This window comes from Notamacropus eugenii, chromosome 5 (assembly GCF_028372415.1).
Source record: "Notamacropus eugenii isolate mMacEug1 chromosome 5, mMacEug1.pri_v2, whole genome shotgun sequence".
Lineage (NCBI taxonomy): Eukaryota > Metazoa > Chordata > Mammalia > Diprotodontia > Macropodidae > Notamacropus > Notamacropus eugenii.
In genome coordinates, this window is record NC_092876.1 from 371,754,308 (window position 1) to 371,768,267 (window position 13,960).

Sequence of the window (13,960 nt, forward strand, 5' to 3'; positions counted from 1 at the left end):
GCAATAGGTCTCAAGCCTCACTTGGTCATCATTTGGATGCTGATGGCTCAGAGTGAGTGCAAATAGCAGTTATTTCTGTTTTGGCCAGAAACCTTGAGAGTCTTCTCTTCCCAGATTGATTTTTTTGACTAGGTAAAAGAGGCCATTCTTTGCCTCATTTCTTACCTAGGCATAATCACTGAATGGGAATTGCCTCAGTCAAACTGAGACCTGGGAAAGACCTTAACTCAAAAAGGCCAAGGTCTCCCACTGCATTTGGGGCCATCTCCAGTCATCCTGATCTATATCTTGCCACTGGACCCAGATGACTCCAGAACAGAGAGTGAAACTGGTGACTCTGTGCAGCCCTCCCTCACTTAAATGCAAATCATGGCATCACCCTCTTGATGTCATGGTCTTCTTAAAGAATAAAGGACAAACAATAACAACCAACATGCATCTGCTTGGTTTCTCACTCTGCATTTCCTATTCCTTCTCTGGCTATGTAGGGAGAAAAATCTATTTATCTATCTCCTGTCATATTTTGCTTTCTCCTAGCTTTTATTTTATATTCACATGGGTGACTTATTTTCATTTGAATCTATAAAAATAACATCTATTTCAATGTTTTTATAGAAGTTGCATGTGTTGTAGCAGGAAAGGTAAAAATCTAGCTATTGTTTCTGATCTGATACCATATGACATTTATGTATCTGTCTTTCAGAGTTAATGATTAGCATTATCTTGCTAGTTACTGTGAAAGATATTTAAGAGAAAGTAGGAAGGATTCAGATCCTGAAACAGAGCCGTGGAAAGGAGAATTGTTGTTTGTGGGGGAATCTTACTATGCTTGGAGTGAGCAGACCATGGTTCCAGTTCTGCCTCCAAAACTGACTGGCTGGTCTACCTCAGGTCAAGCATCTCATTTCTTCCTGCCTTAGGGTCCTCATATATAAAGTTAGTGTGACAATATCTGTCCCATTTCTATTTCACATGTGTGCCATGTGTGCCATTGGGAAGCAGCATATGTAAGAGTGGCAAGAACATTGGTGGCACTGTCAATTCTGTCAGTAACTAGTTATGTGACCTTGAACAAGTCTCTGCACCTCTCCAGAGCCCTTCACCCTTCTTAACTGAAAAGGAGAGGATGGATTAGATATTCACTAAGATCCCACCAATCTGTAGGAATCAATGTACATACATTACATATAAATGCATGTGCAGACTTTTGTGGGGGAAAAAGAAACAATAAATTTAAGATATTTTTTTCCAGTGGGTGACACTTTCTAATACCTTCAAATCACTTTATTAAAATAAGCTCATTTATTTATCACAACACATTGGAGGGTAATCATCAATTATCACAGTAACTGATAGGAAAATCAGAGGTATCAGGCAGTGAAAGGAATTTTCCCAGAGGGAGCAGAAGTACTAAGTTTGTCCCAGTATGAGTTTCTCTCTCTCACCTTGACCCTGATGTTCTGTAGGATTATCTGGTCCCTGGTTTTCTCCTTTAAATAATGTTATTTTACATGTATATATACTTACATACACAGTGTATGTATATATGCAGACTTATGTATATGTGTATATACACACATATTTACCATACATGTCTATCATCTATCTATCTATCTATCTGTCTATCTATCTATCTATCTATCTATCTATCTATCTATCTATCTATCTCTCTATCTCTCTATCTGTCACTTTCTAAGACTTTATGTTGCAAAAAAGGTACCAATTTGTACTGGTAAAGGAAGTTTCCTCACAAGTCCAATCTGTGTGTGTGTGTGTGTGTGTGTGTGTGTGTGTGCGCATATGATTTTATACCATCACTTTGTATTCATTATATTTATTATTATATTATATATTATTTATATATTATATTAGTACATTATATTTATCCAGGGCTTTAGAATACTACATTAAAGTCAGCTGTAGTTTTTCATGATGTGACCAGAGAAGCAGGGAGAGGGAACCTGGGGCAGACTACTACTACCAACTGTCTGGGCCCATCATTCAGTGGAACTGTTCGGTAGTTTCAAAAAGGGCAGACAACACATCCCACTTGACCAGGGTCACTGTGATGTTAATTCTAGTAAGGATCTTATTCATCCTCATTTGTCAGCTTTGCCAATTAGTGTATCTAATGCCAAGGGCTGCTTAGCTCCTTCCACACTCAAAAGCCGCTAGTTCCTAAATAAATAAATAAGTAGAACAAAGGCAAAGGAGACTTTGAAGTATGAAGGGAAAATTCTCTTTGAACTTCAAAATAACACAAATATCTCCAACTGAATGACGGTAGTAGAGCACATAAGTCAGAGGAATGAATGGTTCTAACCATTCTTTATCACCCTCTACCCCTCATGCTCAGCTGGAGTGCTCAGATGCAAATGGTAACTCAGCAGCTGTTTCAGTCAGTCCTGAAGTTGAGTTAAACCCTTCAAATAATAATTCAGGCCAGATGCAGAGGGGAATAAGTGTAGCATATTCAGACTTCCTCTGCCAGATTTAAATATACATAGAACCCCACAGAAAATAACATTAAGTATTCCCATATCATGTACACCCAGATTTTGTTTTGATTTCTGTGGAAGTTACTCCTATAGCAGAAGTACCAAAATATGCAAGAGGAGCAAGAACCAGATTAGGAATATTGCTTATAAACGTAAAGCATGTTATTTCATAGCCAGCAGTCCTAGGTAATATTCAGTTACACCAAAATAAATAGGAAATTTAAAACATATCACTTTCCTAAGTCAAATTAATATTTCTCTGGCATAGTAGAGAAATTGCTAGATTTGGGATCTCAGTTTTAGTTCCTCATCTGAATAATGGACATAAATATAATACCTACCTCCCAGGGTTGTTGTGGGGACCAAATGAGAAGAAATATATAAAATGTTTCATGCACTTCAAAGCCTTAAATGCTACATATTTCTTAAACCTTAAATGCTAGATATTTCTTTATCACAAGACTTAACATTAACAAGATCTCTTTGGTTAACATTTGGGTTAAAAGCCTGAGATTTGTATTAACTGTGACACCTACACACACAAAAAAATAGAAAACTGAAGCTAAAGTTAAATGCTCTGCTAAAAACTGGAAATCAAGGGGATGCCCATCAACTGGGGAATGGCTGAATAAATTATGGTATATGAATGTAATGGAGTACTATTGCACCATAAGAAATGATGAACAAGAAGACTTCAGGGAGGCCTGGAAGGACTTATACAATCTGATGGTGAGTGAAAGGAGCAGAACCAGGAGAACTTTGTGCATAGCAACGACCACAGTGTGTGAGAGTTTTTTCTGGTAGACTTGGAACTTCGTAATAATGCAAGAACTTAAAAAAAAAAATTCCCAATGGTTTCCTAAAGCAACATGCCTTCCACACTCAGAGAAAGAACTATGGAATTCATTCACAGAATGTAGCAGATCATGTTTGTGCGTGCGTGCGTGTGTGTGTGTGTGTGTATTATGTTTTGATTTATTATATGATTTCTTCCATTTATTTTAGTTCATCTACAGAGCATGACTATAGTGAAAATGTATTCAATAGGAAAGTATATGTAGATCCTATATAGAATTGTATGCCGTCTTGGAGGGGGGGGGGGTGTAGGCGTAGGGGGATAAAAATCTAAGTTTTTTGGTAGTGATTATAGAACATTAGAAAAAACCAAATAAAATCATAAAAAAAAATAAAGTTAAATGCTCCACTAAAAATACAAATGAAAACCTTAAATAATTGAGACAAAGGTATTCATATATAGGGTTTTTTTCCCTTTGAATTATCCAGAGAATTTCTTTAAATTTTTGGGGAGACTTCAGTGGAAAGCTATATGGGTAATTTGAGAACTGACAAGTTAGACGTGTGCGAACGTGTCATAGAAGCCATATCAAAGGATGATTTAACAATAGCTTTATTAATCCATTCAATAAACATTTAAGCATAACAAAGTTTTTAGGTATTTCAAATAATTATAAAAATAAGGAAGATGATCCCTGCTCTTCAGAAAGTTTCAATTTAGTAAAACTTAGTAAATAAGTGCACAGACAATATAAGTATCCTAGGAGAAGGATGAACAAAAGTACTACAGAAATTCAGAGAAAGTAGAGAGAACTTCTGGCTGGGATGATTTGGGAAAGCTTATTATTGGAGGTGGCACTTCAACTAGACCTTGAAGAATGAGTTGGATTTTGATAGGTAGAAGTGAGAAAGGGGACAGAGGGAACTGTAATAGCAAAGGTACAAAGTTGGGAATGCACAGATCCTATTTTAAAGAAAGATGAATTTGGCTGTAGTGTAAAGGAATATCAGGTGATAAGACCTGAAAGGTAAAAAGAAGCCAAATCATGGAAGGCCTTCCTTGAAGGTCAGGTAAAGAAGTCTGAATTTTATTTAGCAGGTAATAAAGGTTTTAGCTAGAGCTTTGTGATGTGAAAGATTCTTATATGAGGGATAGCAAGTGACTAATCATCATCCTTTATTTAAAGTAAAACTAGAGAAAATGGGTTAAATTGCAGTAGGAAAGTATCCAGTTTTGCTTTGTTTTTGAAATAATAATAACTCACGTATATACATATATAGAGAATATATGTGTATATATACATATAGAGAGTATATGTGTAAATATACATATATAGAAAATATATGTATATATTTATACACACATATGTGGGTATATGGAACTTTTAAGTTTTTCAACATGCTTTCCTCACAACAAACTTTTAAGGTAAAAAAGATATTATTATACCCATTTTATAAATGAAGAAGTTGAGCCTCAGAGAATTAAGCGATTAGGCTCACTTAGCTAGTGTCACAGCCAGAACTTCAATCTATATCTCTCCCAATTCAAAAGTCCAGCATGTCCCTCACTGTATGTAATGTGAATTGGGAGATCTTCCATTAAACAGAATCTTCTCCAGATACTGAGGATCATTAAATAGTGGAATGGGTTCCTGACCATTGATGGGGATTGAGGATTATGTGCCCTTTCCATGACATCTGTAGAAATCATCTATCAAGGACACCACAGCTTCTGAGGACAAAGAGCTCTCTAGCTTACCTAAAAGGGCAGCATGGTATGTAGTGAAGAGAACATGAAACCATTAGACCACGGTTTAAATACTAGGCTGTTATTAATTTCCTGTGTAAGTCAGAAAAAGTCATTTCATTGAGCATCAGTTTTTTGATCTGTAACATAAGGGGGTTGGATTTAATTGTCTCTAAGATTTCTTCCATTTCTACTGATCTCTGATCTATATTTTCAGACTTTTATTTACTTTGTGACTTGTTTACTTTATTTTCTGATTATAGCTGCTTTGAAGACTCATTTCTTGAGTATCTTGCATATGTAGAATTACTAGAGTAAGTGGTCACATTTCTGGACTGTGGCCAAGAAGGCTTGAGTATTGACTTTGGTGCCTTCTGCTACTTATTTCAACTCAATTCAATAAACATTTAGTAAATACCCATTATGCTTGGTCTTTTTCGGCAACGAAGGATGAACACAACAACCTGTTATGCTTAAGACCTAGGGTTTTCTCCCTTAGTGTCTGGTGTAAAGGTAATTATACTTGTGTGATCTGTCTTTTTTTCCTTAAAATCTCTTTATTGCTACAATATGCTAGTTTGTGAAAGGGACAAACCTTCAGTCATTAACATTCTGTTAGATCTTTAAGATACCCTGCATTTTTTGACATTTCCTCCTAGGTTAGGGGAAAAGAGCACCTAATTTCACCTAGTTTGGAAAAGCATATCATTGTAAACCCAGTTAGTGAAAATAAGTTAACTTCCAACCCCAAAGTTAAAGACTTACATCACAACAGAGCCTTCACTAGGGTGGGGTGACCAGGGACTTGCCCCCAAGGTCCCAGAAGGGGATTGATATCTTAGAAATGAATGAGTTTAACACCTGCTTATCAAGATTAATAAAACAGGAAGCTACTAGTGCCTCTTTGCTGTCTATTGTATCCTGGAGTCTTTGTCTCCCCCAACTCATTCTTAAAAAATTGATGTGAGGTCTTTTTGTGCTGCCTTCCACAGTGATATTTAGTGAAGTTTATGACTGTAGTCATAAAAATTAGTTGATTCATTTCTCCATCACCCTATTTTTCTATACTCTAAAATAATGCTTGCCACTCAAGTTGCAGTACGTCAGAATGGCAGTGTGTCCAGTTTCCCCAGCAATGTCTGTAAAGATCAGCTGGGATTTTATGACTCACTGCCTTGGATTCTGAAGAAAGTGGCCTATACACCAAGTTAAGAATCCCATCCCTGGCAGAAAAGTTATTCACACTCGTTAATGAATAAATTATAACCTCTGTCTATCTAAACCACTGGACTTCAGGAATTCCCCCAAATAATCTAATGTAGTATTGACCAAACATATGCTTGAGATCCTTACACTTAATGATGATTCAAGTTTTGAAATTGTAGAAGACAGGTTATCCTTTTTGTCAGAGTTTGGACAATAAAATGGAAATTCTGCATAAACTTGAAGTCCTGATTTTCTCTCTTGAATCTATAGTCCTTGTTATATATCAAGTAAGTTTTCCATGTCAGGGCTATATTTATCTTTCCCTCAAGGGAAAGCACAAAATCTAGCACAACTGCTGTTCCCAAGTCTTACTCTACAGGTCTAGGGACTATATTGGAGAGTTTAATGCAGGATGAGAAGCTTCTGAATAATGTGGTATCCATTGAACTTGAGTCACAGATTTGGCTTTTCTGTTACCAGCAACAGAGTTAGAGAGAGGGTGTTGATTCTTATCAACAAAACTGAAAAATCTTGGCTATGATTCTGAATGGCATCCTAAATGTCACTACATTGTGTATACTCTTTGGTCCACTTCAGGTGTATACCTCAAAAAGATTTTTAAAAGAAAGAAAAAGACACATGCAGAAAAGTAGAGCAGCAACTTTTTTGTTGCAAAGAACTAAAATCTAAGAGGAATTGCTGAACAAATTACGGCAGATGAATGTAATAACATGTTACTGTGGTATAAGAAATGGTCAAAGGGATAACTTTGGAGAACCCTGGGAAGACTTGTATGGAATAATGAAAAGTGAAGCCCTCCAAATTCACAAGTGATCCCATTCTATCTGAAATTTCTTCAGCAGCTTGTCCCCTCAGTCATCCCCACTCCTTCACATATCTTCAATCTCTCCCATTCTGCTGGCCACTTTTCTACTGTCTTCAAACATATCATGCCTCATCCATCTTCAATTCTTCCCTCTTCCCCTCCATCTGTCCCTACTGGCTATCTTCCCATATCTCTCTTCCCTTTTGTGACTAAACTCCTTAAAAAGACCACCTATAACAGGTGCCTCTACTTCCTTTTCTGTCTTTCTCCTTAACTCTTTACAGTCTGGCTTTTGACTTCCTCCTCATTCAACCAAAGCTACTCTCTCTAAAGTTACCAATGATCTTCTAATTCTCAAATCCAATGGCCTTTTCTCATCTTTCTTGACCTCTGACCTCTCAACAGCTGTTGACACTGTTAATTATCCTCTTCTTTTTTATTCTCTCTTCTTTCTAGTATTTATGACACTATTCTTTCCTGCTTTTCTTCTCATTCTCTTTTGCTGGATTTCCATCTAGGTCACTACTGGTAACTGAATGTCTCACAGAACTCTCTATCTTGGACTCTCATCTCTTCTCCCTCTATATTATTTCACTCGGCCATTTCATTAGTTTCCATGGATTGATTAAATCTTCATCTCTATGTTAATAATTCTTAAATCTACTTATCCAGTCTTAATGTCTCTGCTGACCTCTAGTCTTGCATTGCCAGTAGCATAGTGGATATCTCAAACTGAAAGGCTTATAGACATATTAAAATCAATATGTCTGAAATTGAACTCCTCCAATCCTCCCTTCTTCCAAAGTTCCTTATTATGGTCCAAGTTACCACTTTCCTCCTAGTCTCCCAGACTTGCAGCCTAGGTATCATCCTTGACTCCTGTTCCCCATATCTATTCTGTTGCCATACATATTGATTTTCATTTTTGTGACATGTCTTAGGTACACCCCCTGCTCTCCTCTGATACCACATCCTCCACTTATCTGCCAAAGTAATCTTCCTAAAGCACAAGTTGGTAAAACATTTTAATACGTTATCCCATTTACAAATCACTACAACTCTGTGAGTTAGAGGTAGGGATCATTATCATCTCTACTTTATAGATGTGGAGAGTGACTGAGAAATGTTATGCTATTTGCCCAGGGTTACATAGCTACTAAGTTTCTGATTGTGGAATTCAAATTCAAGCCCTCCTAACTTCCAGTTTAATTCTCTAGCCACTCTTATTATATAAGACCTTTCTGCTGAAACCTTCTTCCCTCATTCCTAAATAAATAGCATACATGCAACTTAAAAATGTCTAGGAAGCAGGATGGTCATGTGGATCAAAGCTTGCTAAGCAATTACTCTCATGTGCTTGCTGAGAAACTGTGGCTTATGAGAAATTTTTTTTTATTGTAAATGTGGCACATTTATAATCCAGTCAGGCCAGACCCAAACTTAAGTCCTTTAGCTCTGGAGGTATAGATTTTAGTGGGTTGTCAGGGACCTAGCTAAAAAGCTTCAAAGTATCAAACATTTGTTTTCAAGATTCCCCAGCCTCTCCTTTTCTCCTATTACAGCAAGAGTTCTTAACCTTTTTCTGTCATTACACCCTTTGGCCATCTAGTGAAGCCCAAGGATCCCTTCTTAGAATGATATTTTTTAAATGTATAAACTAAAATGCATAGGAATACAAAAGAAACAAATTATGTTGAAAATATATATTTTTTAAAAGTCTGCAGACCCTGGATCAAGAATTTCTGCTCCATGGTGTCCCTCCCCCATCCACAGTTTCTGTATATTCTTTCCTTCCCAATATTTGGAACTCAAAAACTCATTCACATTATGATATAAATCACTGATATGACTTAATATATTACCTCTCCCAAGGGTAGTTGTATTTTAACAAGGAACAAAAGGATCTCTAATCGTAAAATTGCAGATATTAGTGAGCAATATATATTGGGGAGGGGTTTCTTGATTTCTTGAAATCATGTCATTTAGGCAGCTGCATACTTTGTCTACATAAGGGTTCAACCTTGTGGAGGGAATTCCATGCTTATCAGATCTTTGTTACTTTCACTGCTTTTTCAGTTTGCAAGCATTTTGTTCATCTAAATGGCAGGTTTGGTTTCCTGAAAGTTTTACCTAAAGAATCTCTGGTTCAAATTAAGTGTGAATAAAGTAAGTACTACTCTGAAGTGGTCACTAAAGGGGGACAGGAGGTTTTTCTTAGTGGTGGTCTTTATCATCTCAGGGGAAAGTTGGGTCTTTTTACAACTGGGACTAATCATTGACTGAAAGTGGGTCTAAAGAGTGTATGAAACTGACAGTCAGCCAAGGCCTCCAGCTACAGGAGGAGGTGACTGTACAAATGTGAGGAGGAAAACAAGTGAGTCAACCCATAGCATTCAGAAGCTTCCCCTCCCCATTGCCCCACCTGTAGCCCCTTGCAAAAGTATCACTAGGGACAGTTAGAGTATTTGGTTACTTCTCTGGTGAAGCAGGTCAGAGAGTGCAATGTAGAAGTAGTATAACATGTCAGAAATTATGTATAAGCATCCAGAGTAATTTAAATGTCATGTGGAGGTCAGGGAATTTCTTCCATTTGAAATCAAATCATGAAAAGAATGTCCTTTTCACTGAAAGTTGGGTTTTTCAGTGGAGATGCTACTGAACAGGACTTGACACTTTCATTTAGGGACCCACCCACTGGGAAACTAGCAGTATTAAATTCCTGGTAACTTCTCCCATCCTTTTGCATATTATCACAGAAGACTTAAAGGTGGCAGATCTTCCTTACTGGCAGGACTGTGGTTATATTAATTTTATTTCAACTGTGCACTCATGACTGTGAGTGTTCTTACATCCTTATACTCACAGCACTGGTATCAAAGATGGTTAGACAGATGCCCACACAATATAGGAATTATAGACTTTAGAAACAGATATCACCTGGTCCAACAGAAGTACAAGGCTCTTTGAACAGTAAAACAGGATCCAACAGTCATTTAAAGATTAAGACATTACTCCTTCTGATATCCTTATTTTTGCATGATCCTAGGGATTTCAGGATCATATATTTAGAGTTGGAAGGGACCTTATAAGCTATCGAGTCCAACCTCCTTATTTTACAGATGAGGAAACTGAGTCTGAGACAGGTTGGGATGCCTGGGTTCACAAAGCTACATACGTGTCTGAAGTAGGAGTTGAATTTAGGTCTTATTGATTCTAAACCCTTCACTCTCTCTATTTCATCAACTTTCAACCCCTAAGTCTCCAGGTCTTCACTATTCTCATTTTATAGAGCTATCTTTAAAATTCAAAAGCCAACAAATGTTGTAGTGAATAGCCCTTGTTGATGACAAGTTTGTTCAGGCTTCCCATAATGATGCCAGTATATAATCCCTCTGCTTGATCCATAGGTCAGACTGTAGGGCATTGACAAAAGACAGTAACATTCAGACTTCTTGGAAATGCTGAGAAATTCAGCATACAACAATGACCATATTAGCACAATAACCAGAGTAATAATAATAATAACAGTAATAATAATAATCAGAGATCTGCTGCCTGAAAATGTTTTCCCATCTTGTAAAACTATGCTGTTACAAAATTACCATTGTAACTTTTAAAAGAGTAATATTCCTTTCTTCATATTATGTCTGTCTCCTCCATAATACATTATTCCAAACTTCTCCTAGCTTTCTCCAAACATTCTCCTAACTGTACGTAATGTTTTGTATTACAATTACCTGTTATCTGTGGTACCTTAACCTGTCACATCAGTTATCTCTATCACTGTCAACTCGGGGGAATTAAAGGAAATGAAAGAGAGAGAAAAAACCCACATAGTCTTTTGTTTACAAATGTCTCTCAATCCATCAGGGTACCCATCCTTACAGAAGGGCAGAGGAGCCCACTCCAATCAGCCATCTACACTACCCATTTAGAACTAAATGATACATCCATACCAATACATGGTGAATCAGATAAGAGGCTGCCCATGGGCAGAAATTCTCACCGCTAAAAAGTGCCGGTCCTTAAGCTCAAGCCTCTTCCGACCGTAGGATGCAGGTAAAGAAGGAAGTGGGGGCGCCACCACAGAAAGTGGAACAGTTACTCTTTGTTCTCGGTGATCCCCACGGTTCTGTTGCTCTGTTTTAGGAGAAAGGCGAGTAAAGAGAAAAGTTACATTTTCTTTTGAAAATGCAAAAAAGCAAAAAGCAATGAATTTTAACTAGTCTGCAATTGAAAAGATTAAGGTTTCTGAAATAATGCCTGACTAAACAAAATTTCAGTGCATGCTTAATGCTAACTGGCAGATACATTTCAATGATCTGATTTTACACAGTGTGATATACAGTCCTCATACAGTATGATAGCTCATTTTAAGGGATAGCTAGGTGGCACAGTTTACCAGGCTTGGAGTCAGGAAGACATCTTGAGTTCAAATATGGACTCAGACACTTTCTACCTATGTGACTCTGGGCAAGTGACTTAACTCTTTTTGCCTCAGTTTCCTCATCTGGAAAATGAGCTGGAAAAGGAAATGGCAAACCACTCCAGTATTTTCATCACAAAAACCCCAATGGGCCATAAAGAATTGGAAATAACTGAACAACAACAAAGCTTATTTTTAAAAGTTCTAGAAGTACTGTGACTTTGGATTTGTCTTGTTTCAACATAACATAAGCAAAAAATTTTCAAAAACTGAACGGTGGGAAGTATTCCCATGTCTTCATTGTGGGAAATTTCATAGAAGAATGGAGGTTTAGAAACAAAAGTATAGCCATGAAACCTTTTGAACCTCTCTTTTCATATAATGCATAATCCTCATGACCAACTACATTATTCAGTAGCTTATGGGAATGAATCTTGGGAACCAAGCAAGAGTGAATGACTGATACAGAGTAAACCATCACCTCGATGAACAAGCCCTTTAAGTCAGGAACTAAAGTGTAACTATGGAAAACCTGAATGTCTGTGGTTATTCAGATGTGCTGTTAATTTCACAAGACTAACTCATTAAAGGCTCTAGAATATACTATAAACACCTTATACTTGCTGCAGTGAGTCTGCCAGTAAACTTTACCTACCCCTACCTCCCATATTCACAACTATCCCAAGTGCTGAAATCCTAATATATATACACTTATGCTCAGGAAATCAAAATCCATAGTATCATCTCCAAGTAAGAAGGTCCAAAGTATTCTATTATTCAACATTCTATTAATCAGAAATCTCTATTAGCCAGAATCTCTATACTTTTGTAATATAGTATTTGATTTTATTAATGCCAACAATGACAGCTGACATTTATATTGTATGCTGTGATCTACAAAGAGCATTATGAACACCATCTCATTTGATCCTCTGAGCAGCCCTGTGAAATATGCAAATATGATTAATCCCATATTATAAATGACAGGTTAGACTTCAGATTTAGTCTTTTTCTGCCACACCATGGCCTACTAAATTGTAACACCCTCCTAAATAAACTGGACTCAGTTTAGTTTTGATTCTGTGTATTTTTATTATATTCTAATTCTTTGAAATTTGCATGTATACCAACTGTCTTTAGGCAGGCTGCCTCAGCAGAGGTTGAGTAGTATTGATCTGGACCACAAAAATAATCAAATTAATTCACTTCTCATCCATGATCTTTCCTCTCTTCTGCTCCAGTTTCTAAAGTACACATAGTTTAAGAATTAAACATTTGCTGCTTTTTAATGAGTGCTGTTATATTTGCCATCTTAAAAAAATAAATTTAGATGTACAAGAAGGAAACAATTATTTATTAATCATATACTTCATACTAGGTACTGTGTTAAGCATTTTTCAAATATCTCATTTGATCCTCATAACAGCCCTGGGAGTTAGGTGCTTTTATTAGTCCCATTTTGCAGTTGAAAATACTGAGGCTAACTTATCCCAGGTTACATAGCTATAAGTGTATGAGGCTGAATACAGTACCATTTACCATTCATTGGAGTATCTGATTAGCCAGAGTACACCCTAATTTTGTCAGAAAAGTTTCTGTATTTCCCTTTTATGTGGATATTTCTTTCTTAGTGTTTTAAACTGAGGGGCAAATTCCAAATCCCAGTGTTATTTTATTTTATTTCAAACAGGTAACAATGTTATTTTCCCCACTGCCAAGCTCTCATCCAGGTACTGGATCAGATTTTCCTCACAAAACTCTCCAGCTCAAGTCCCTGCTTCAGTCAATCAATCAATCAACAAACATTTATTAATTAATTTATTCATGACATTCATGGCAGGCACTGGGCTGAGGATTTAAAGAAAAGCAAAGACACAAAAAAAAGTCCTTCTCCTCCGAAAGAGTAATGGGGAAGATATATAAAGAAATAGATACATCCAGGACAGATACAGAGTATACTCACAATTATTTACCCATCTCACTCATTAAAGTGTATCACGATCCTTCTTAAAGTCCTCTAGATTGGGTTATTACTGAGTGTGGGTTTTACTCATTATCTACCCTTATCAACTAGATTCATATTCTTTGTGGGTAGGGAAAATATTCTTGTTCCTTTTCATCTCCTGCTGGTAATTTTTTATTTATGCTATATCTTTCATGTCTAGAACAACCTATCTATTCACTTCCACTTACTTGGTTCTTTACAGTCCTTGAATACTACGTTTAAAAAAAATAACCCCAAAACTTGCCCCTCCCAGGAGACTGTCCCTCCATAATTCAGGACTTTTGGCTTCCCTATACCATAAAATTGTACCTAATAGAGCAGCACCTTATGGGAGAAACAACCTTTAAAACACTCCTTTTGCTTCGAGTTAAATGATTTTTTTTTGCACCCAATGAAAAATTTTAAAAAGTGAAATACTATGTACTCTATACCTTTCAGTTAATGGAAGCCTGCTGTT

The 13,960-nt window shown here is 36.7% G+C and overlaps 1 protein-coding gene and 1 long non-coding RNA gene across 2 annotated transcripts in view; one reads left to right on the top strand and one right to left on the bottom strand.

Annotated features, from left to right (window-relative positions):
* The window catches only part of LOC140506735 (uncharacterized), a 59,301-nt gene that overhangs the window by 35,911 nt on the left and 9,430 nt on the right, over positions 1 to 13,960 (top strand). The window lies entirely within an intron of this gene.
* NHS (NHS actin remodeling regulator) overlaps positions 1 to 13,960 on the bottom strand; it is a 443,126-nt gene that overhangs the window by 26,057 nt on the left and 403,109 nt on the right. The window contains exon 3 of the mRNA XM_072614224.1: positions 11,079 to 11,212. Within this exon, the coding sequence (XP_072470325.1) occupies positions 11,079 to 11,212 (134 nt within the window). The remainder of the gene's footprint in view (positions 1 to 11,078; positions 11,213 to 13,960) is intronic.